The 22,910-nt window shown below is 29.9% G+C and overlaps 2 protein-coding genes and 1 long non-coding RNA gene across 6 annotated transcripts; 2 read left to right on the plus strand and 1 right to left on the minus strand.

Annotated features, from left to right (window-relative positions):
• Positions 1–312: 312 nt before the first annotated feature.
• LOC137807346 (uncharacterized) lies at positions 313–1,245 on the minus strand. Its single transcript, XR_011080500.1, has 2 exons — positions 1,111–1,245; positions 313–1,031 (listed from the first exon to the last, which is right to left on the minus strand). It is a non-coding gene; the product is annotated as an uncharacterized lncRNA (long non-coding RNA).
• Positions 622–11,019, plus strand: LOC137807344 (4-coumarate--CoA ligase CCL1-like). Of its 4 annotated transcripts, none has more exons than XM_068607951.1 (6): positions 622–1,626; positions 2,137–2,335; positions 3,430–3,643; positions 3,742–3,844; positions 5,172–5,303; positions 10,912–11,019. In XM_068607951.1, the coding sequence occupies exons 1-5, from the start codon at positions 622–624 to the stop codon at positions 5,292–5,294; spliced, it is 1,644 nt and encodes a 547-aa protein (XP_068464052.1). In that variant the 3' UTR covers positions 5,295–5,303; positions 10,912–11,019. The 4 variants fall into 4 exon arrangements, with proteins under 4 accessions (XP_068464052.1, XP_068464051.1, XP_068464053.1 ...); XM_068607950.1 differs by lacking the exon at positions 10,912–11,019 and adding an exon at positions 9,380–9,845; XM_068607952.1 differs by lacking the exon at positions 10,912–11,019 and adding an exon at positions 7,043–7,138.
• Positions 11,020–14,112: 3,093 nt separating this feature from the next.
• Positions 14,113–18,837, plus strand: LOC137807343 (4-coumarate--CoA ligase CCL1-like). The gene is made up of 5 exons (XM_068607948.1): positions 14,113–15,226; positions 15,644–15,839; positions 17,893–18,106; positions 18,282–18,384; positions 18,471–18,837. The coding sequence occupies exons 1-5, from the start codon at positions 14,207–14,209 to the stop codon at positions 18,594–18,596; spliced, it is 1,659 nt and encodes a 552-aa protein (XP_068464049.1). The 5' UTR covers positions 14,113–14,206; the 3' UTR covers positions 18,597–18,837.
• Positions 18,838–22,910: the final 4,073 nt, after the last annotated feature.

Genomic DNA, 22,910 nt, shown 5'->3' on the forward strand with positions numbered 1-22,910 from the left:
AAACTTTGCATTGATAATAATATATATTAATATTTTAAGTGAACAAGTAAGAAACAAACTTGATTAGAATATTCAAGTATTAATTATTAAGAGGATATTATCTCTAAAAAAGTAATTAAATATAGAATATAAGTTACTAATTATGATAATCATGAATTAATTTAAAATACAAACAAAAGAAAGAGTAATAATATATTTTAATAGCAACAAAAAAAAATCCTTATTTAACCATTCAAAATATTAATAATTATATTTTTTTATTTTTTAAATGCTGATATATATTATTATATTATTAAGGAGGATCAGTGCGTGTTTTTGTATCTTGAAGGTGAAAGTATAATTTTGTTTTTTAAAAATAAAAAATAAAAAACATAAGATGGCAATGAACTCTATTTCTAGCTGTTCCACCGTAGAACTACGGATTCTACACTAACATGTCCAACTGATCCAAACCAAATCTGCAAAAGAAAAGCAGAGAAAGCATCGTGACGCAAGAAACTACAACCCACATAACTCATCAACAACTTCCTCATCACATTCTTTTCCACTCTACTTTCTCATCTTTCACTCCCATTCACACTCTCCACCACCCAAACCAACAACGTAGCAACCAAAACCAAAATGGAACAACAACAATCTACACAACTTCACAATGATGACTTCATTTTCCGTTCCAAACTCCCCGACATTTACATCCCCACGCACCTCCCTCTCCACACTTACATCTTCCAAAATATCTCCCAATTCAGCCACCGACCCTGCCTCATCAACGCCGCCACCGGAGACTGCTTCACCTACGCCGAGGTCCAACTCACCTCTCGCAGAGTCGCCGCCGGCCTCAACAAACTCGGCATCGAGAAGGGCGACGTCATCCTCCTTCTCCTCCAGAACTGCCCCCAGTTCGTCTTCGCATTCCTCGGCTCCTCCTTCTGTGGCGCCACTGTGACCACCGCTAACCCCTTCTACACTCCGGCGGAGGTGGCCAAGCAAGCCGCGGCGTCCAACGCCAAACTCATCATAACGCAGGCGTCCTACGTGGACAAAGTAAAGGATTACGCGAGGGAAAAGGACGTCAGAGTGATGTGCGTTGACGCGGCGCCGGAAGGTTACCTGGCCTTCTCGGATTTAACGGAGGCGAATGAGAGAGACATTCCCGGCGTTAAAATATCCCCGGACGACGTAGTTGCGCTGCCGTATTCTTCAGGAACCACAGGGCTTCCGAAGGGAGTGATGCTAACGCACAAGGGGATGGTTACGAGCGTGGCGCAACAAGTCGACGGAGAGAACCCTAATCTGTATCTACGCAGCGAGGACGTGGTGTTGTGCGTGCTTCCACTTTTCCATATTTATTCGCTCAACACTGTTTTGCTCTGTTCGCTTCGAGTTGGCGCTGCGGTTTTGGTAATGCCCAAATTTGAGATAGCTTCGTTGCTGGAATTGGTCGAGAAATACAAGGTGAGCGTGGCGCCGTTTGTGCCACCCATCATTTTGGCCATTGCAAAGACTCCAGATTTGGAGCGATACGACCTGTCCTCGATTCGAATGATTTTGTCTGGCGCCGCTCCTGTGGGAAAGGAACTTGAGGACTCTGTGAGGGCCAAACTTCCCCACGCCACACTTGGACAGGTAATTATTTCTGTTAATTTAGTATTCAAGGTTTTCTGATTTCCAGTTTCATGTTTACCTGAAGTGGTCAAATTAGTTTACTTTTTTAGCACCCTTCCGAATACCAAATATAAATAGTTATTTTATTTATTTGTTATGTCATACAAAAGTAGAATGATAAAATAGAAAGTTTTGAAAAGGTGATTTTGAAATCTGATAGCAGTTCCTTGTAGAAGCAACTAACTAAATATCAGAAAGAGGAAATGAATAGTTGCTTAATTGTAAGATATACGACATTAAATTTAGTGAAAATGATATTTAAGATGGAGTTGTATAATTTTATTGTGATTAGTTTAGAAATAAATAAATAATATGAAAAAATATTAAAATAATAGTATAAATGTAAGTGTATGATTATAGTGGGGTATGTTTGGTAAAGTGTTTTCATCATTGGGAGGAAGAATCATAGAAAGTAACCTCCCAATGAGAAAGAAATGGAGAGGATGAAAGAAGGCGAACGTGTACATGCAGGGGTATGGGATGACAGAGGCAGGGCCAGTGCTTTCAATGAGCTTAGCGTTTGCGAAGGAAGCAGTGCATGTGAAATCAGGTTCGTGCGGGACCGTAGTAAGAAACGCAGAGATGAAGATCATTGACCCTCACACTGCTGCTTCTCTCCACAGAAATCAAGCCGGTGAGATTTGCATCAGAGGCAACCAGATCATGAAAGGTATAATTTACGTTCTTTTACTTATTGCTGTTTTTCTTATTCAAATTTATTCACATAAACACATTTAAAAAAAAATACACAGATACATAAATTGTAATTCCAATATACAAAAAATAAAGAACTTGTATTTTTCAATTGCTCGTCCTTCATTTTTATTTTAAAGGCTCACGTCAAGTTGAATACTTTACTTCAATCTTTTATTATCTTTTACTTTTATAGAAATTGTATTTAGTATTTATGATTTTTTTAAAACTTACTATTTATTTTTTTTATAAAAATTGATTTGACATATTCCACTTACTTTTTGAAATTATTTATGTTTCTTTAATTTTTATATAAACATATTTTTAAATAATTTGATTAATAGTTTTTTTTAAAAAAATTTTGTATGCTTTATAAATTTTTATAAACATTTTTTTTATTTTGAGATTTTTCTTAATAATTTGATTAAGAATTTTTTTTTTTTTACTTTTCTTTATTTTTTTAGTATTTATATATACATATTTTTTTATTTTGAGATTATTTTGGATAACTTGACTATGAAAATTATACGTGGTTTATATTTATTAAATTTTTTGTGTGAATATTTGAAAAAAAATGAAAATATCACAATATTTAAATTTTAATTTATTTACCAAATTATAAAAAAAAAAATCAAATAAAAAATATGCAAAAATGAAAAAAACAATTTTAAAAAGTAAAAAAGAAGAAGAAATCATATGTATTAAAAAAAATCATGTATTTAAAACATGACATTTTGTAAAAAGATAAATAAATACAGAGAAGTCGAGCTTTAAAAGTATCAGACCTTGAACTTGTAATTTTAAAACATGACTTTTTTTTATATATAATTAAAAGAATCCATTTATAAGATAAGTTTGAATCTGTACTGTTTTTTTTTTATATAAATAAACATTTGATAATGTATGAGTATATACTAATGATTTGATTGATTTTAGAAAGTATATTTTGTATGAAGTTATAGATAAAGTAATAATTAATTTTAGGTAGTTTTATATCATTTGATACTGAAACTATGTAAGAAATATGAATTAGAGGAGTATAGGAAAAGTGCATAAGCATTTTTTGGTTAGGTTACCTAAATGATGAAGAGGCGACAAAAATAACTATAGACAACGATGGATGGTTGCATACGGGTGATATTGGATACATGGACGATGATGACCAGATTTTCATCGTTGATCGGTTGAAGGAGTTGATCAAATACAAAGGATTTCAAGTTGCTCCTGCTGAGCTGGAAGCCATGCTAATTGTCCACCCGAACATTTCTGAGGCTGTTGTTGTGTCGTGAGTTCTATATTTATCATATAATGTCAATTTTTATCCTATCCTATTTCTTTGCTTTTCTCTTTCAACACAAAGTTTAATGATCACGTTGATTTCAGCATGAAGGATGAAGTTGCAGGAGAGGTTCCAGTTGCATTTGTTGTACTGTCAAATGGTTCTAAGATCTCTGAGGAAGAAATCAAACAATACATCTCAAAGCAGGTATTAATAATTAGCATCGGACACCCCAACTAATATAATTCTTATTTTTTTTTCTTTATTTGTACTATAAACTAAAAAATAAAAATGAGTTAAATATGATTTTTTTATGTAATTTCAAACGAAATTAATTTTCATTATTTGTAGTTCAAACTTTAAATATCTGAGTATAGTAAAAAAAACTATAAAAAATAAGTCTATCAATTTCTTTTACATAATAATATTATTATATTGGAATTTTTGATCATAGGATTTTTTTTTCTTTTTAACAAAATGGGGTATGTTTAAAAAAAATTACAAATTTAGGTTAGTCGTGTCAATTCGGCACGACTTCATATGCACAAATCGTCTCAATTAGACACAACTTTGTCATGTCATAATGAAGTCGTGTCAACTTGACACGACTTTTGTCGTGTCATATATTTTTTTTAATTTTATTGTTTATATATTAGGTAGTAAGTTATGTAATGTTAAAAATTAATTTGATACATAATTTTTTAAGAATGTTAGTTTTAAGGAACAAAAAATTGGATAATCATGTATGGATCATGTTTGGATAATCAACTTATTCAAACTTTGAGTCATTAACTCCTTAGGACATTGCCCTCGAACATGGTTTCTCACTAGCCAAAAAGTATATTTTGATATTTAATGTCTCATGTATGCAAATTTTTTGATATTTTGATATTTAATGACGTCGGACATGATCCATACATGATTATCCAATCTTTTGTTCCTTAAAACTAACACTTTTAGAAAATTATGTATCAAATTAATTTTTAACATTACATAACTTACTACCCAATATATAAACAATAAAATTTAAAAAAAATTAAAAAATATGACGTGGCAGAAGTCGTGCCAAGTTGACACGATTTCAATATGACAGGGCAGAAATCATGCCAAGTTGGCACGACTTTAGTATGACATGGCAGAGTCGTGTTAAATTAGAACGATTTGTGCATATGAAGTTGTGCCGAATTGGTACGACTTGCCTAAATTTGTAATTTTACTCCATTTTTTTAAAAAGCAAAAAAAAAAAACCTCATCATGATAAAAACCCTATTATATGGGTGTTAACATGTTTCTTCCTTTATTATAACACAATTTATGTAAAAGAACACTCGACTCAATTTAATAGTATTTTTACTACATATATCCAGTAAGTAAAATGTTTGAATTAGAAAAAAAAAATCACTTTCGTAGTATGATATAAGGATAAAAAGATATTTAACCCATATAAATATTATAATATTATATAGTGTTAAATGATGCAAAAGCTTCTAAAAGTTTCTAAATGCAAAAGCAAATTTGTATATTTTGGTGGCAGGTTGTGTTTTACAAAAGAATCAGTAGGGTTTTCTTTGTGGGTTCAATTCCAAAGGCAGCCTCTGGAAAGATCTTGCGAAGAGAGCTGAGGGCAAGGCTTGCAAACGGTCTTCCTTCGTCGTGAATATATGGGGTACAACCTAATTCAGTCATTTTTGCTTAAAGGTGCCCATATTTTACAAGCTCAAAATGTTAGTAATAAACTTAAATAAGTTGTTTATTTTATTTTATAAATTTTATAAAATATACACTACAATAAAATTATTGAATAGAAATTGATTTTAAAGAAAAAAAGAATTAATTATTATAATAATTAAATTAAAAATTAAAATAATTTTTGATTTTTAAATTAATTTTTATTATAGTTAAATAATTTTTAAATTGGTATTTAATTAATTATAAGATTTTAACTACAAATTATTTAAGTTCTAAATTTAATATAAAAATCTTAGTAACTAATTTAAAAATCATTAACATAAAAATTAATTTAGAAACTAATTTTTTTTAATCTCTAAAATAATATCTAATTTAGTTAATATAGTAATTAATTATTTTTTGTTTTTAAAATTAATTTTTATTTAATAATAATAATTTTTAATACGTAATTCATTATTATAAAAAATAAAATTTATATTTTGTGGTTTGTATTTTTAACCGCCAAATATTAGTTAAAACCAATAGTGATGAATTTTGTGTCTATGATTAAGTTACCCTGAGTAATGCAGATTACCCATAATATTATATATATATATATATATATATATATATTATAGCATATTTTAAATATGAAATAAAGTGAAAGAAAAATCATCTTAACTTTTAATATATTTTTTAATTTGAACCCAACTTTTAATTCTTGAAATAAATAAAAAACTAATAATATTTTACAGAAATCTTTTTAAATAATTTCATTTAAAATAAAAAAATAAAAGTAATTACAAGTTAAAAAAAATATGAAATATTTTTCTACAGATACCTAATTAACAAATAACATGACATATAATGAGCTGGATTTTTTAAGACAAGACAGCTCTCCATTATCATCTTATGCATAACTACATGACCTGTCCCAAATTTTATTTTAGTATTGCTGCTGCGCGTTTTGCTAGTTAAAAGAAAATAGACAATATACAATATCTATATTTATTTTATTATTTACTAATAAGTTAGATTCGTACAAAAATAATTATAATTAAAAATAATAGTATTATTTCTGTTAGATGGGATAAACTTACTTCCTTTTCTTTCATAATAACTAGTGAAGTAAGTTAATAATTTAATATCCAATTTAAATATATAGCATTAAATCTAAGCACCACACTGCAGTTTCGGTATAATTCATTAGAAGCATATATCCTTTGTACTACAGATTTAATCTTGTGGACATCGTAATTTGAGTTTGGATCCTTTTGGCCAATAACCCATAAATGAAAGAAGTTTTCGTGGAGCAACACGGCCTCTTTTTTTCCTTCACCTCCATGGCTTCTTACCATTTATTATCACAAAAAGCAACAAATAGTAATAAATGTATCTGACAATGAAAATAGTCATTTACCTCCAAACAAATCTAACATGTTTCAATTATTAAGAAAACAATGAATTAGTATAATTTATATAATATATTAAACAATGAAACTAATTAAATATCTATTAATATTTAAGATATCTTCACGGGATATCAAATAAAGAACTGAAAAGACTTTTGTTGGAGTATAGGAATCACAGAGTCAGAACACTTATAAGAAATGACTAACGCAATTAAAAAAATGTTAAATATAGAAAATGGAAAACAATTTACCTCATATACAAATTATTTTGCCTTCTTCCTTTCCTCTTCATTTTCTTTTCGTTTATTGTATTTTTTGTATGCAGGAAATGAGAAAAAAAATGTTCATCAAACAGAAATGGAACAAAAATAAACAATTCGCACAAAAAACAAAGAATAAAAACTTTAATCTTCTGTCTTCATCATTTCACTCATTTCTCTCTTAAAGCCTTCCACCGTTGAAGTTGCTTTGCTTAATGTTTTATTTTATGCTTCATAATTTAGTGGCCTAACATTCCCCAAAAATATGAACTTTTTCCCTCAAACCTAAGATCTACTATGAGAATTCAATAGAAAACCAATACCAATACCACTACATTTCAAATTCAAAATTTTAAATTTCAAAACAGAACAAATGCTTTGTATAAAAACAATATTGCACATAACAAAAAAAAATATTAAACCAGATGAACATCAATATGAAAAAAGACACAAAACAACATAAAACATTTAAATCAGATGAACATCAATGAAAAAACACATAACAAAATATTTAAATCGGATGAACATCAATATGAAAAAAATAATTGTAGATGAGAAATATGATGAAAAAGTAAAACAGAACAAATGCTTGGCATAAAAAAAATTGCACATAACAAAACAAAAAATTTAAATCGAAATTAATTTAAACCAGAATAACATTAGTATGTAATGTAGTAAACAAAAGTGATAAACTTACGAAGAACTGTTGAAGACCTTTTGGGGATTTTGAGAACAATAAGATTGAGGAATAATGCAAAATTCAATATGAAAAAAAAACACATAACAAAACAAAACATTTAATTTCGACAATATGAAAAAAAATTATAAATGAGAAATATGATGAAAAAGAAAAACAAAACAAATGTTTGGCATAAAAGAAACTACACAAAACAAATCAAAAAAATTAAACTGGAATAACATCAGTATGAAATGTAGTAAACACAAAAGATAAGTTTACCAAGAATGGGTGATGACCTTTTGGGAGTTTTGAGAGCAATATGATTGAGGAATGCATGGCAGAATCCAATGAGAAGATGATGTATAAATAGTAAAAAAAAGGCTCCAAAATTCATCAGAAATCAAATTTGAAATTAAAAAATCATTACCTTGAAATATGGTTAAACATAAACTTACTTTACTGCAAAACATGTCCATAAACAAAAAAAAAAACTCGAGAGTAGTGTCACAAAAAGAACCCATTTTGAATTTTGAAATTGGTAAATAGTTTTAGCAAAACATGAAAAATGTAAACTTAATGATTCAGGAAACACTTAAAAACAAACATAAGTTAAGCAGTGTCAAAAAAAGAACATACAACATAACCAAATATGAGTTTTGAAATTTTGAAATAATCAGAAACCCTAATGACTCTAAAAAACAATTAAAAACAAACATTAACCATAAAAAGGAAATATTTGAGAAAACGTCTTTGAAATGTGGTTAAAATCGATTAAGCTTTAAAACCATATATACTTAGAAACCCTAATGAATTTGTAAACGATTAAAAACAAACATTAACCATAAAAGGAAAATTTACGAGATCTTTTTTTGAAATACGGTTAAAAACCGATTAAAAGTAGAAACCATAAATAGTCAAAAACCCTAATGACTCCAAAAAAGATTAAAAACAACATTATACAACAAATCTCGAAAAACGACCCAATCGCAAATCGGAAAGTTCTTACCACTTTGAAACCCTAGAAATCATGTAACACGGTTTGGGGAGAAGACTCAGCAAACGATGTAGTTTTGTTTTTCCAGGCGTACAAAAAAAGACAAAGATCTTACCTCGACGAGGTGGAGGATACGATGCTTAAACATATGGTGCATTCATTTTCACAAAGAACAAAATCACGAAGAACCTATGAGAGAGTAGAGGTGGTTGTGACAGAATAGCGAAAAAGAAAATGAGAGAGAGAGAGAGAGCAAAGAGCAACACAATGTCAGAGAGCATTCGAAAATGTAATGAGAGAGAGCGAAAGGAAAAACTAAAAAGAGAGAGAAAGAACAAAAAGTAAAAAATAATAGAGAGAGACACAGTGAAGGAAGGAAGTGTCACGTGTCATCGAAAATGAAAGAAGGGAGTGTCACATATCACTTTAAGAATGCATTTCTGAAATAATGTTTTGAGTGATTCTTTTCTTACCCTAAAAATAGTTCCCATTTTTATTATAGATACATAGAGTATTTTAATCTGATGATTTTTTTTTTATCTACATTCACTTGTTTATATGTAAACTAATTAAGGAAGGATAAATTTTTATTGCAATTTTGATTGACTTTCATCTTAGTAAGTTACTTATTTAAACATGTTTAATAATTTTTTTGTTTTATTTTGAATATATAATTATGCATTTTCCTTTGTGTTGCTACTTTCCAAGAGTTGATGTGTATTGTGGCAGGTTGTCTTTACAAAGAACCAATCTTTATAAAGAACACTAGTGCATAAATGCTAAACAAAGGCGGTTATTTTACATTTACAAATGCGACTATAGAGCCGCATTTGATCAGCACACATTCGTAAATCAAAGAGATACAAATGCGGCTACATAGCTGCACTTGTAAATACTATTTATAAATGCGGCTATTTCAGGTAGCCGCATTTGTATATGCTTCTGAATGAGGTGACAGGGTTTAGGGTTTACAAATGCGGCTTGTAAATCACATTTACGAATGCGGCTTTGGTAATAGCCGCATTTGTAAATCATGCGCTTGATTTACAAATGCGGCTTTGGTAAATAACCACACTTGTAAATAGTGGTTTGTTTTTAGTGCAATCTGTTTTGTCCCAAACTCATATAAATTAACCTGTATATTGATCAAAATGTACCCAACCAGACAAATACATAAATATAGAGATAAATTTAGAGAATCTAAATGTACATTACAAACAAGTAATCAAATTACATATAATCCCTACACTATTGATCAGCTATCCTAGAGTTATAAAAATTTATGAAATATGTGGACTAAGAATGTCTCACATATGACATGGCTTCTGAATTCATTGGTATTTCTTCCGTGAATAACTGCATTGCAAAATATAGTTGACATAAATTAGTTTTTAGATACATATATGTTCAACAATTATAAAAATGATTTAACATATCATGTTACCTCTTTCCAACCAGTTTTAACACCTAGTCTTATAATGGTAATCATCCATTGCATAATGTAATAGCCACATTAATAACTTCATGGTTGTTTATTACACTATAATTCAATAAAAGTAAAAGTTAGTATATTGATAAACAATGATAAGAGAAAGAAAAAATTACAAACCTTTATTCTTATCTAGTTCAAATTATTTGAACTAGATCGACCTTTTAGGATGTTATATCCACGCCATGAACTGGTTAATACAAAAAACCTCGTTAGTAGATGGTTAATTAGTAACATACAAAGTAAAGTTTATAGTGTACTTACGTATCAATGATATTCTTAAAATTTGTGGGTATCTTATTGTGTAGGGAACAAAACCACACATCAGTCTTATCAACCATTGATAAGACAAGTAACTGCCAATGATGCCTATATCATCCATGAAAAAAGTTAGTAAATATTTAAAACATGAAATAGTAATAATTGATGACATATAATTAAATTTACTCATTAATATAAGGGCATAAATAAAAATTTTCCCTCTTTTTCCAGGGTGTTAGTGATGTATGCTTGGGTCTCATATGACCTTGGTTCAACGGGATTAGTATATGCAGGATCTAAGAATCCATACACATTTTCCTTCTCCTCAATGAGATAGACTCCATGCAAAAACCTACAAATTATTAGTTAAAGCATAATCAATAATAATTTAACATAAAGTAAATTGAAAAATAGGTAAAGATACTTACATCATAAAAAATTGAATTATATTTATATTGAGCTCCTGATTCCCAAATACAAATTCTAATAAATCTATGTTGTACATCATCAGTGGCAGTTCAATGTTTATTTGAAGAAACATATCATCTCACGGAGTTTCAAAAGGTTGATTACCAATCTGACTAACAATTAGACCTAAGGAAGCTATAGGATTATCAACTGGAACCTCACGCTTCTTCTCCGGACTTGGTTTCCGAAAAGGTTTCTACAAGATAAAGAACATTTGTATTAAATTATATGTAATATATAAATATAAATATAAATTAATATAATGAAATGAAATTATTACATGAGGTTGGGGCATAAATCGAATGAGGTCTCTGGGCCAGGCAACGAATGTCTGAAATGCATCGGCCACAGTGGTTACCTCATCTAAAGGTAGTGGAACACGAGCATTAGGTACTCGTACTTTTTCAATTGTTACCTTCGCCACATCAGGGGAGAGAGGAACATTATGTAAGGTGGTGACCTCTTCATAGACTTTTCCAAGGGCCGCCACCTGAGGAAGCTTGTCGCCCGCTACCAGTAGCTCACATTCCCTCGTCTGCCCAATGATATCATCCCTTGATATTGTAAGAGCCGCACAACTCCCCTTTGTGCTCTTGGGAGTGGGACTAATAAGGGGTTGAATCGGCTCAGCACAAAGTTGTTGCGATAGAAACTCTTGTCGCATTCAATCATTCTCCTTTCTCATCTCTAGCTGCATCAGATCAGTCTCCTTTCTCATCTCCTCCATTAATTCTTCATGTATCTTAGTCTTCATTTGAGTTTCACTCTCTTTGGAGGAGGAGGATGATTGTCGTTCGAAAACTCCAAAATATAGTTTAATTCAAACCCCTTGTACAACTGCACGAATACGACCAGAGTGCTCAGGTCGTCTAATTGCTTCAACCAGGATATCGTGACGACCTTCAGCAACAAATTTACCGTCGGATTCCAAGGAATCCTGCAAGAGACAAAAATCATATCAGTTTTTAATATAATTAATGCTTTAAAATAAAAGAAAATAACTAAAAATAACTTAAATTTTTTTCGATGATAACCCTGGATTGCTCAGAACTAGGTGCACCCCTACAGTTTTTTTCCTGCACCCCCACAAAGTTGTGCAAAGACAAAACCATTACTGTATAAAAACTGTGTATTTATTTTTTTTACATTCCGGATTACAAAATCTGGTAAATTTTTGGATTGACGCTTTCGGTAAAATTTTGGATTAGTGCGTCCAGTAACCTCCCATATTGGTGTTTTCGGTAGTACATGAATGACAATGTTAATCCAAAATAAAAAAATGCAGAACATCCATAATTAAAAAAACCATTTCGGATCCGTCAATCCATAATTCAAAATATGCGTTATGGATTCAGAAATCCATAATTGAAAAAAATCATTCTGGATCCACCAATCGGTAATAGAAATTAGGCTTTTGGATTCAACAATCTAGAAATCAACAGTTTATGCAAACTTTGCTTCCAGAATACCTCCTCGTCCGGAAAGCAACATGATTCACTTTCGGATTGATAAATCTGTAGCAACTCCCAGATCCCGATTTCAAATAAAAGCTGAAGGTCAGTTTTGGGATTGAAAAAATTGTGGGAGTGCAGGAAGAAAAATGTAGCGGTGCAGGACGAAACTGCCTCCATACGAATACGTTTTTTATTCACTTAAAATAGGGGTGAAAGAGCAAGAAAAAGTGAAGTGAATAGCCACCGCATCCTGTAACTATTGGGATTAAAGTCTAAGTGAGGCCCATGCTTAATTTGCTGTGGTTTTAGATGGCCCATCCTGAATTCAATAAACTTATGTGACGTAAAAAGTGACGTTACTGTGACAATGAGATTGACCTGGACCATTCAAAGTGGTGGTAGGTGGATGTGGATATTCATTGTATGTGTTTGATTTTATGTATTTCGTTTCATATCAAACCCAAAAGTTTTTGATTATTTACAATTGGCGTTTTCATGGAAGAAAAAATAAGGTTGAATGTTGCAACCACAGGCAAAAGTTTGGTGAGATAGGGATAGAAAAAAAGGGGATGATGGTATTTATATAATAAAAGCCCATAACATACTATATTTAATTAGTGAAAGATAAATTAAATACTGTAGCAAAAAGATTTTAAAAATTGTTACAAAGCTTATCTTTGTTCATAGATAAATTATCCGTGTGAGTTTTCAATTCAAATTGTTTAATCATTTTTGTAATTTGATGATAAAAGTATTATTACTGAGTTATTTAGAATAAATAAATAATTTTGAATCATCAAATTTAATTTAATTATTTTCACTTATAGAAATCATAAGGTTTTGTGATGAGTTTCCTAATAAGAAAAATAGTTAAAAGAAAAAAAAAATCAATATAAGGATTTTACGGGATATACTAATAATACTATTCCCTATTTTTTTTGTTCGTTTTCATTCCTCAAACAATGTTTTAAAAATATTCATTGAGATTTTTCTATTTTTTATTTAAATTTGTCCATTTAGGAAAAATACTTTTATTTATTAATAAAAAAATTGAAATGATATCAGTTATCTTTATAATCATCTCCTTTACACGCTGACCTATTATAAATTTGAAAGAAATAATAGTCGAGGTCATATTAGAAAGTCAAAGGTAAAGTTAAATATACGTGAAATAACTAATTACATAACTTAAATGATCTTAAATAGTTAAAAGAAAATAAATATGGTTGGTGATATAAAAATCATTACAGAATAGCAACCGGTTACATTTTGTTAAATGATATTAAGTTAGACACGGAAATCTCACATTAAAGGAAGAATGAGTGACAACAATATATAATTTGTACGTATTTTTAAGAGTAACTTAACAACACCCTTATCTTGTTTCAAACTCTCTTAAAAAATTACACTTTAATTGTTTTTAATGTAAAAAATATTCATGACGTGTGAAAAGAAGAGCATAATATATAATATTTTGTCTATAAAGGATGAAAATAAATATCCATGGTCTAAAAAAAATTATTATCTTTCTACGGAAATTAGAATTTAATTACAATAATGTTTTTGATCTATATAGAAAAGAAAATAAGACTCTTGTACGTTTATACGACCATTCTACACGATTGGATGCATTAGAAAATTGAGTTGTAAAAGTAGTTTTTTTTCAAAGAAAAAATCCATTGTCCTGAAGAAAAACATAAAGAAATAGGATTATTATTTACTCCGAGTGTTTCTACCTAAACAAGGAAAATAAACAATTCCAAGTACATACGTGTGAAGCTGCAGTCACTGTCTCAACAACTCTTGATGGAACCACGAGCTTCTGAGGCACATATATATGCATACATGCTGGCCTCAGTTTGAAGCAAGCTCGCAAATTTTCCTATGCCACCAACAACACCACCACCACCACCAACAATGGCACCTTCTCCACAAGAAATCATCTTCAGATCCCCACTTCCCGATATTCCCATTCCCACGCACCTTCCACTACACTCTTACTGCTTCCAAAATCTCTCCCAATTCCAACACCGAACATGCCTCATCGACGGCGAGACCGGCGAAACCCTCACCTACGCCGAAGTCGACCTTGCCGCCCACCGCATCGCCGCCGGCCTCCACAACATCGGCATCCGCCAGGGGGACGTCATCATGCTCGTCCTCCGCAACTGCCCCCAATTCGCCCTCGCCTTCCTCGGCGCCTCCCACCGCGGCGCCGTCATCACCACTGCCAACCCCTTCTACACGCCGCTGGAGCTTGCCAAGCAAGCAGCCGCCACCAAAACCAGGCTGGTGATAACGCAATCCGCGTACGTCGATAAAATCAAGAGCTTCGCGGACAACAATGACGTGATGGTCATGTGCATCGACTCTGAGGACGACGGCGTTTTACATTTCTCCACGCTAACGAACGCCGACGAAACGGAAGCCCCCGCCGTTAAGATTAGCCCAGACGACGTCGTGGCGCTTCCGTTTTCTTCTGGCACTTCGGGGCTCCCCAAGGGCGTTATGTTATCGCATAAAAACTTGGTCACCACCATAGCGCAGTTAGTTGACGGCGAAAACGCGCACCAGTACACTCACAGCGAGGATGTGCTCCTCTGCGTGCTTCCTATGTTTCATATCTATGCGCTCAATTCAATTTTACTCAGCGGGATTCGGTCCGGTGCGGCCGTTCTCATTGTGCAGAAGTTTGAGATGACGAGTCTGTTGGAGCTGATCCAGAAGTACAGGGTCACCGTTGCGTCCTTTGTGCCACCCATCGTTTTGGCGTTGGTTAAGAGCGGAGAGGCCCATCGATACGACCTCTCCTCTGTTCGCGCCGTCGTCACTGGCGCCGCACCCTTGGGAAGGGAACTACAAGAAGCTGTCGAATCTAGGCTACCACACGCCACTTTTGGACAGGTTTCATTTTCATTACAGAAAAAATAATAATCATTACCCAAATTCAAATTAAAACGTTTTCCTTTATAAAATCGATAACAAGTGAGATTTTAGTGACGTAAGCTACTGAAATTTCTATTCATTAAATTCCAGATTTCTTTGTCGCATTAATACTCATTTTTGTGGATCACAGGTACGAGCGTGGGAATCTCATAAATAAATCTTACAATCACCCTTGCACGCGGAAAAATATTCTTTTTAAAAACCCTCATTATTCATCGTACAAGCTTATCAAAAATTATTTTTTTATTTACTTTACTCTATTTGTAAACAATATTTATTTTAAAGGATAGTTTTGAAGCATGGCCTTCTTTTAAAATACTGTTTTTTTTCAAAATCTTAAAAAATAGTCAAACAAAATTTGTTTTGGACTTGCAGGGATATGGGATGACAGAAGCAGGACCACTTGCGATTAGCATGGCATTTGCAAAAGAACCCTCAAATATAAAACCTGGTGCATGCGGCACCGTTGTGAGAAACGCTGAGATGAAAATCGTGGACACAGAAACGGGTGTTTCCCTTCCGAAAAACGAAACCGGTGAAATTTGCATAAGAGGCACAAAGGTTATGAAAGGTATTATAGCATATACTTGTATTTTACTTATAAACAGAGTGATGATTCATGCCACTATCATATAAACAGAGTGTGAATAAAAAAAATTATAAAACAGAGTGAAACATTAGTCATAACGTAAACTAAGAAACACCAACTTCGTTGACGCTCTTCTTCGACATCGATTAGGTTCAAACAAAAACTAATACTATTTTTCTCATTCGATGAACAACTTTCCTTGAGAAATATTCCCAACAATAGCAGGTTGGCTGAGACTTAATCCTTGGTAATTAACCATCTTCATCAATTGTGCCTTTCATATTCGGTTGTCTCTCCCCATTAGATGTTTCCTAAGTATATTACATATGCATTTCCTTTTTTGAAAATTAAAATGACATATTTAGTATTTGTATTTATAGTTCCTAAAATTAAGTGAATTTTTATATTTTAAAAATTAAAATGTTTTGCTATATTTATATATATATTTTTTTTAAAAGGAGTGTAAGTGGGGTGGTTGTGAGTTGGGTGGAAGAAAAGATTGGTTGGTATGAACAGAATATACAACTATGATACTTATATATATGGCCTCCACAAATTCAAAGTGGGAACTCCAGAAGAATTCAACGGCTCACGTAAAAGTAGCTTTATGAGGCACCAAACCATGACAATGATTTTAGAGAACTTAATTAATAATTTATTATCTGGAATTGGTAACGCTGACAGTGACATCATAATGCTGCTTCTTCCACTCCTTAAAGCAGACTCCGATCACATACCTTCACGTGCCCAATAACTCTTGCATGCTAATTTTTTCAACACTTTTATTTTTTGTTCAAACATTTTTTCTCCTGTTGTTTATTCTTTTATAGCTTTCACATATTTTAGGTAGAACTAAAATTATTTCCTGTTTTTAATTTGGTTTTAAGCTAGTAAATTTTGTGCGTTTAAGAAGTTCCCATAATTTAATTATTTTTTCTATTTGAAGAAGCTTTAATAACTCGTATTATTTTTTGTCAAAAATATGTTTTAAAATATTTAAATAAATCATCTTTATAAAGAATACCCGTAAAGAATAAATAAATAAAATATCATGTCAACTCAATTTAACCTTTTATGTATGGTTAAAACTACATAAGTATTTATTAAAAATTATTTAGATATTGTATGGTTTTAATTTCCTATACGTGCTCAGAAAAGCTCTTTTAAAGTATATACGATATATTTTTGCTTAATTAAGTAAGTTTTTCTTGTTGCTAAACTCTTGGTTAAATAAGTTATTTATTTTAATATTGTAGTCAATATTATATAAACTTAAGAATTCTAAAGAGAATATTTCTCTTAGTTTTTATTCTAGATTATTAAATTACTTTGTCCCATAAAAATACTTAAACAGTGTTATTTATATTTAAAAAAGCATGTAAAAAACTCTATCAATATTTTTGAAGGTATTGATATAAAAGAATTTCAGCAAACAAGTTGTTGATATATAGGTGAGAAAAATTATATGCTTACCTTGAAATGGAAAGTGATGGCAGCGATAAGACTGGGAGTCCACATCCTCACCTACCCCATTTACCTGATTTTCCCAGAGAGACGAAATTACAAGGTCAAAATCACAGTTACTTTTCAACAACAACAAAAACTAGTCACAATTATTCAATCATGCAAGACGTGTAATCCACTTATTATTCTCCACACCTTGCAAAATAGAGAGTTACGTCAACTTTCGCAAAAAAATTGAAATACTATGAAGTAGGTGATCGATAAGCACTTGTCTATTATTGGACTGAGTTTAAAACTCTGTATAATTGATAAAATTAAAAATTAAAAATTAAAAAAAAACTCTATAAACCTAATTAAACTTAACTAGGCTAAGCCTTGAGAATGTAATATTTTACAAAAATAACATTAATTTTTTGGAAAATAATCCTTTCACATGTACATTGAAAGATATCGATTTATAACTATAATTTTCTACTTCATTTCAATAAAATAAAAAATTATTTGTCTTACAATTATAATTTAATACAGATTCTAAAAACATATTTTTTCTTGTTAATTTGTGGTTGGTCAGGATATCTAAACGACCCAGAAGCTACAGAGAGAACTATAGACAAAGATGGATGGCTCCACACAGGAGATATTGGTTACATCGACGATGATGACGAACTCTTCATTGTTGATAGGTTAAAGGAACTGATCAAATACAAAGGGTTCCAAGTAGCTCCTGCTGAGCTCGAAGCATTGTTAATTGCCCATCCAAACATCTCTGAAGCTGCCGTTGTACCGTAAGTTCAACTTTCAAACCCTAAAAAACCTCCTAGGATGTACATGTCTGAGTTTTATGTTTTTTTGGGTAAACTTTTATGTCTGCTTTATTGTCTCGTTATAGTTATTTTCAGAAAATATATACAGTTATAATTAATGGTAGTATGTAATGATATCAATGGGTGTTGGTTTCAGCATGAAAGATGAAGCTGCCGGAGAAATTCCTGTTGCATTTGTTGTAAGATCAAAAGGTTCTGAGATCACTGAAGATGAAATAAAGCAATACATTTCACAACAGGTTCTGTTATCGAACATGTGAATTAAGTATATGTGACTTATATTTTTGTGGTTGCAATTGAATTTATTGGGATGTGTTTGTGGCAGGTGGTATTTTACAAGAGAATCGGTAGGGTTTTCTTCACAGACTCTATTCCTAAAGCAGCCTCAGGCAAAATTCTGAGGAAGGTACTAACTGCGAGACTTAACGAAGGTCTGGTGGTGGCCAATTAGGTCCTTGTTTGGGACACACCAAAACCGTCCCTCTTTTACTTACCGCACCACAACTCTTTCTTTTGTGGTTTTTGTTCCAATTTTTACATCTCGTTTTCAACATGTGTTCAATACAAAAATTGTTGTGTTGTATAAGTTTATTCATGTGTAACGTATGATGTTCTATGCATGTTGTATATATACTGGAGACCAGACTCTGAATTACAACATGATCAAATTAAAATGCAATTTGCAAACAAAATTTTGCATAATTTAATTTGAACTTGGAATAGTGGAATGTATGAAGACCTAATATATATAGATGAGTTCATAAAGTTATCAAAATAATAATAAAAGAAAATACAAAAACTCATCAGTTTTATGTCCGTAACTTAAAAAAATAAACGAGAAACTAATTTTCAAGATTAAAATAGTTATGAGTGTGAAAAGAGAAAATGAGGTTCGATTCTTTTCCTTTTGTTTTTTATTGATAGAACAAAAGCTAGCAGTCCAAAGAGAAAAGCCCAATGATAAAAGAGCAAGGAACAAAGAGAAAAAGGGCTGAGCAACAAAACTTATCCACACCCAGGCCATGCAAATTACTTTCTATAATTATATATATATATATATATATGCTTAGACGAGAAAGATACAAATAAAAAAAAAGAAATCCACGGTGGAAGCTTGAGATTAATTAACTTTTGATGGAATAGTTATATGATTCATGGACACTTTTTCATTTCCTATCCTTTATATATATAATTTTTGAAATTATTACTTTTTATTTTATTACTATACAATTGTAATTTTGTAAATTACTATTATTTCACCTATTAAGAAATAATTTGGACTTTTACATATTTGACCATTTACAAAAGTAGATATCTCCTTCACATCATTTACTCTAAAAACACAATTAACAAAAATAATAGTTAAGGCCTAATAAATCCAATTATATGAATATTAATAAAAGCAATAGATTTCTTTATTATTATAGTCCAATAATTTATGATTAAAGTTATTGAGTATGAATAAATATATGCTCATCAAATACATCCACATTTATCTCTGGGCAAAACACTCTAAGGTTTTAAAAGAAAATAAAAAATAAAAATAGTGCAAATAAAAAATAAAAAATTCTAAGAATAATGACAAACATGATATAATTTCAAGAAATAAAAAAAATGTAAATGGAAATTCTTATATTTTAATATACAAACAATTAATTAAAATCAAAGGTTGAATCAAAATTGACAGAACTTCACTATACATTTTCCAACTCTCAAGTTTTTAGGTTTGTATTTACACTCAACACTCATCACTACTAGAAAATCATTAAATAGAAAGTAATTTTAGAAACCAAAATAATTAGTTATTATTTATTAAATTAGAAACCATTTTATAAACTAAAAAAAACTATTGGTATCTAAAGTAGTTTCTATTATTAATAAAAATTTATAAAATGATTTCAAAATTTGTATCTAAATTAGCTACCTAAGTTTTAATGACTAGTACTTTAGATTTTAAATTAGACTCTAAAAGACTAATAGAGACTAATTTAGAATATAAAGTAGTAAGTAGTTAAAACATTGGTAGCTAATGGTTAAATACCAATTTAGAAACCATTTTATAAATTTTTATTAATAACAAAGACCACTTTAGATATGAATAATTTTTTAGTTTCTAAATTAATATCTAATTTAGTTAATGTAGTGAATAATTAATTTTGGTTTCTAAATTTGGTTACTAATTAATGATCTTTTTGTAGTGCATGTAAATAAACACTACCATATGCTTAGCAAGACTCTAATATTCACAACAATTGAAAAACATGCAATTAGATATCAAGAGGACTTCATAAAGGATGTAATGATGTTAAGGTAAAGGTCGATAAAATAGGCTTAAAAACCATAGAAAACACAAATTAGCAATGAAGGATAAGTCTCAAAACAAGTGTAACTATCATGACAATTGAAATCCTCTTTTTATTTTAAGATGTAATTCCTTTTTGTTTTTCTTATGCAATAGATGGTCTAACTAGTGTAATAGACGATTTACCCTTATTTTCTTTATTTGTTTTTTTATTTGTATTTTTTTATCTATAATCTTGTAGTACCGAAGAGGACAACTATGAAAATGAGATACACCCACACTTATTCAAGAACTTATTTTAAAAATTTGTTGTGTTGTATAAGTTTATTCATGTGTAACTTATGATATTCTATGCATGTTGTATATATACTGGAGACCAGACTCTGAATTACAACATGATCAAATTAAAAGTCAGCAAGTCGTTGCAATTTGCAAACAAAATTTTGCACAATTTAATTTGAACTTGGAATAGTGAAATGTATGAAGACCTAATATACATAGATGAGTTCATAAAGTTATCAAAATAATAATAAAAGAAAATACAAAAACTCATCAGTTTTATGTCCGTAACTTAAAAAAATAAACGAGAAACTAATTTTCAAGAATAAAATAGTTATTAATGTGAAAAGAGAAAATGAGGTTCGATTCTTTTCCTTTTGTTTTTTATTGATAGAACAAAAGTTAGCAGTCCAAAGAGAAAAGCCCAATGATAAAAGAGCAAGGAACAAAGAGAAAAAGGGCTGAAAACAGTTCTATGATTGATGGACAATTTTTCATTTCCTATTCTTTATATATATATAATTTTTGAAATTATTACTTTTTATTTTATTACTATACAGTACAATTATGATTTTGCAAATTACTATTTATTTCACCTATTGATTTTTTATTTACGTCAACTTAAACTATACAACAAACTCAATTTAAATTAGCATTATGAAGATGTTTTGAAATACTACTAACAATATTGTCCCATTATACAATTATTTATTTTACAATCATGTTTTGATTGATATTCTATGTATATGATTAATATGTGGTCTCAGTATTATTATTTTATATGCTGATAAAATAATAAATAAAATAAATAAAATATTATTTTATATTTTAATTTGATGTAGTAATTTTTCTTTTTGTTCTATTTATCTTCTTTATGTATTTTCTATTATTTTGAAATCAATAATTAAAGTCATTTATGAACACCAACAAAGAAAGTTAAGAAGATATTGAAACATGACCATTAAACATAATCACTAAATTGGACTATAAATGAGATATATAAAACTAATAGATATTATAAATTTTTTAAAGACAAAAACTTCAAAACAATAAGGATTCATATAAGATTTATCTAAATAGAAAAATATCATATTAAACAATACAAGAATTTATAAATTCCTTTACATCTATAGATCCATAAGTAATTTTAATATTATATACGGATTATTATTCATGTATCTATATCTTTCAGTAAATTTGACATTACATACAAATTATTATTTATGCAAATAGATTCGTAGATAAATTATCCATATGCTAGAGATTCTACATCGGTTAGAGATAATGATATTTCATAATATATAAGTAAGTGCAAACCTTATCTTATGAGTCAATTTTGTAAGGTTGAGTTAAACTTAAAGTTCACTTTTTAAAATGGTATCAAAGTCATTTATAGTCTATCATACAAAGAGTTTGTTGGGTTTATCAAGCTACTCGTTGGTGGACGCTATTGGACCACCCATAAATATATAGTCTTACACACGAGTTGATAGGTCTCAATCTGAGGGGTGTGTTGGAGATCCATAGTATAATTAGGTGTAAATTTATTTTATGAGCCGATTTTATAAAGTTGGGTTCAGTGTGTTCATCTTTGTCAAAAATATAACAATGGTAATAATCTATATTTTTATCATTCTATTTTTTTGAGTAACATTTTTTTAAACTAAATTATCTACTTATATAAAAATACTATATGAGAAAAATTATCTAAAAAATTATAAAAATTAGTTATATTTATTTTAATTAAACAATTTTACCCATTAATAATTATAAATAATTTTTTATTTAATAAAATAAATGATCAAATAACTTTTTTTTTATTTTAAAATAACTAAATAATTCATATTTTTAAAAATAAGTTATATAATTTTTAATACTATTCTTATAAAATTATATACATATATATATATATATATTAAATTATATTATTATTTTAATTAATTATTCATAAAGATAATAAAATTATATATTTTTATTTAATAAAAATATAAATATACATGTGCGGCATCACATGTATTTTCACTAGTAATAATAATAATAATTACTATTTTATTTGGTAACTCAAAGTAATACTTGAGAATTAATAAGTCCTTAGTTATAATACGTAGAATTAGTTAAATAACGTTCTTTAATCATGTATTACCTAATCTTACCATAGTTAGTTTGTTACACAAGTGCTTGGAC

This window comes from Phaseolus vulgaris, chromosome 3 (genome assembly GCF_000499845.2).
Source record: "Phaseolus vulgaris cultivar G19833 chromosome 3, P. vulgaris v2.0, whole genome shotgun sequence".
Lineage (NCBI taxonomy): Eukaryota > Viridiplantae > Streptophyta > Magnoliopsida > Fabales > Fabaceae > Phaseolus > Phaseolus vulgaris.

Coding starts and splice junctions, on each gene's coding strand:
- LOC137807344 (XM_068607951.1), top strand. CDS start 622: ATGGAACAACAACAATCTACACAACTTCACAATGATGACTTCATTTTC. Junction 1,627..2,136: donor CCCACGCCACACTTGGACAG/GTAATTATTTCT, acceptor GTGTACATGCAG/GGGTATGGGATGACAGAGGC. Junction 3,845..5,171: donor AACAATACATCTCAAAGCAG/GTATTAATAATT, acceptor TTTTGGTGGCAG/GTTGTGTTTTACAAAAGAAT.
- LOC137807343 (XM_068607948.1), top strand. CDS start 14,207: ATGCCACCAACAACACCACCACCACCACCAACAATGGCACCTTCTCCA. Junction 15,227..15,643: donor CACACGCCACTTTTGGACAG/GTTTCATTTTCA, acceptor TTGGACTTGCAG/GGATATGGGATGACAGAAGC. Junction 18,107..18,281: donor TCTGAAGCTGCCGTTGTACC/GTAAGTTCAACT, acceptor TGTTGGTTTCAG/CATGAAAGATGAAGCTGCCG.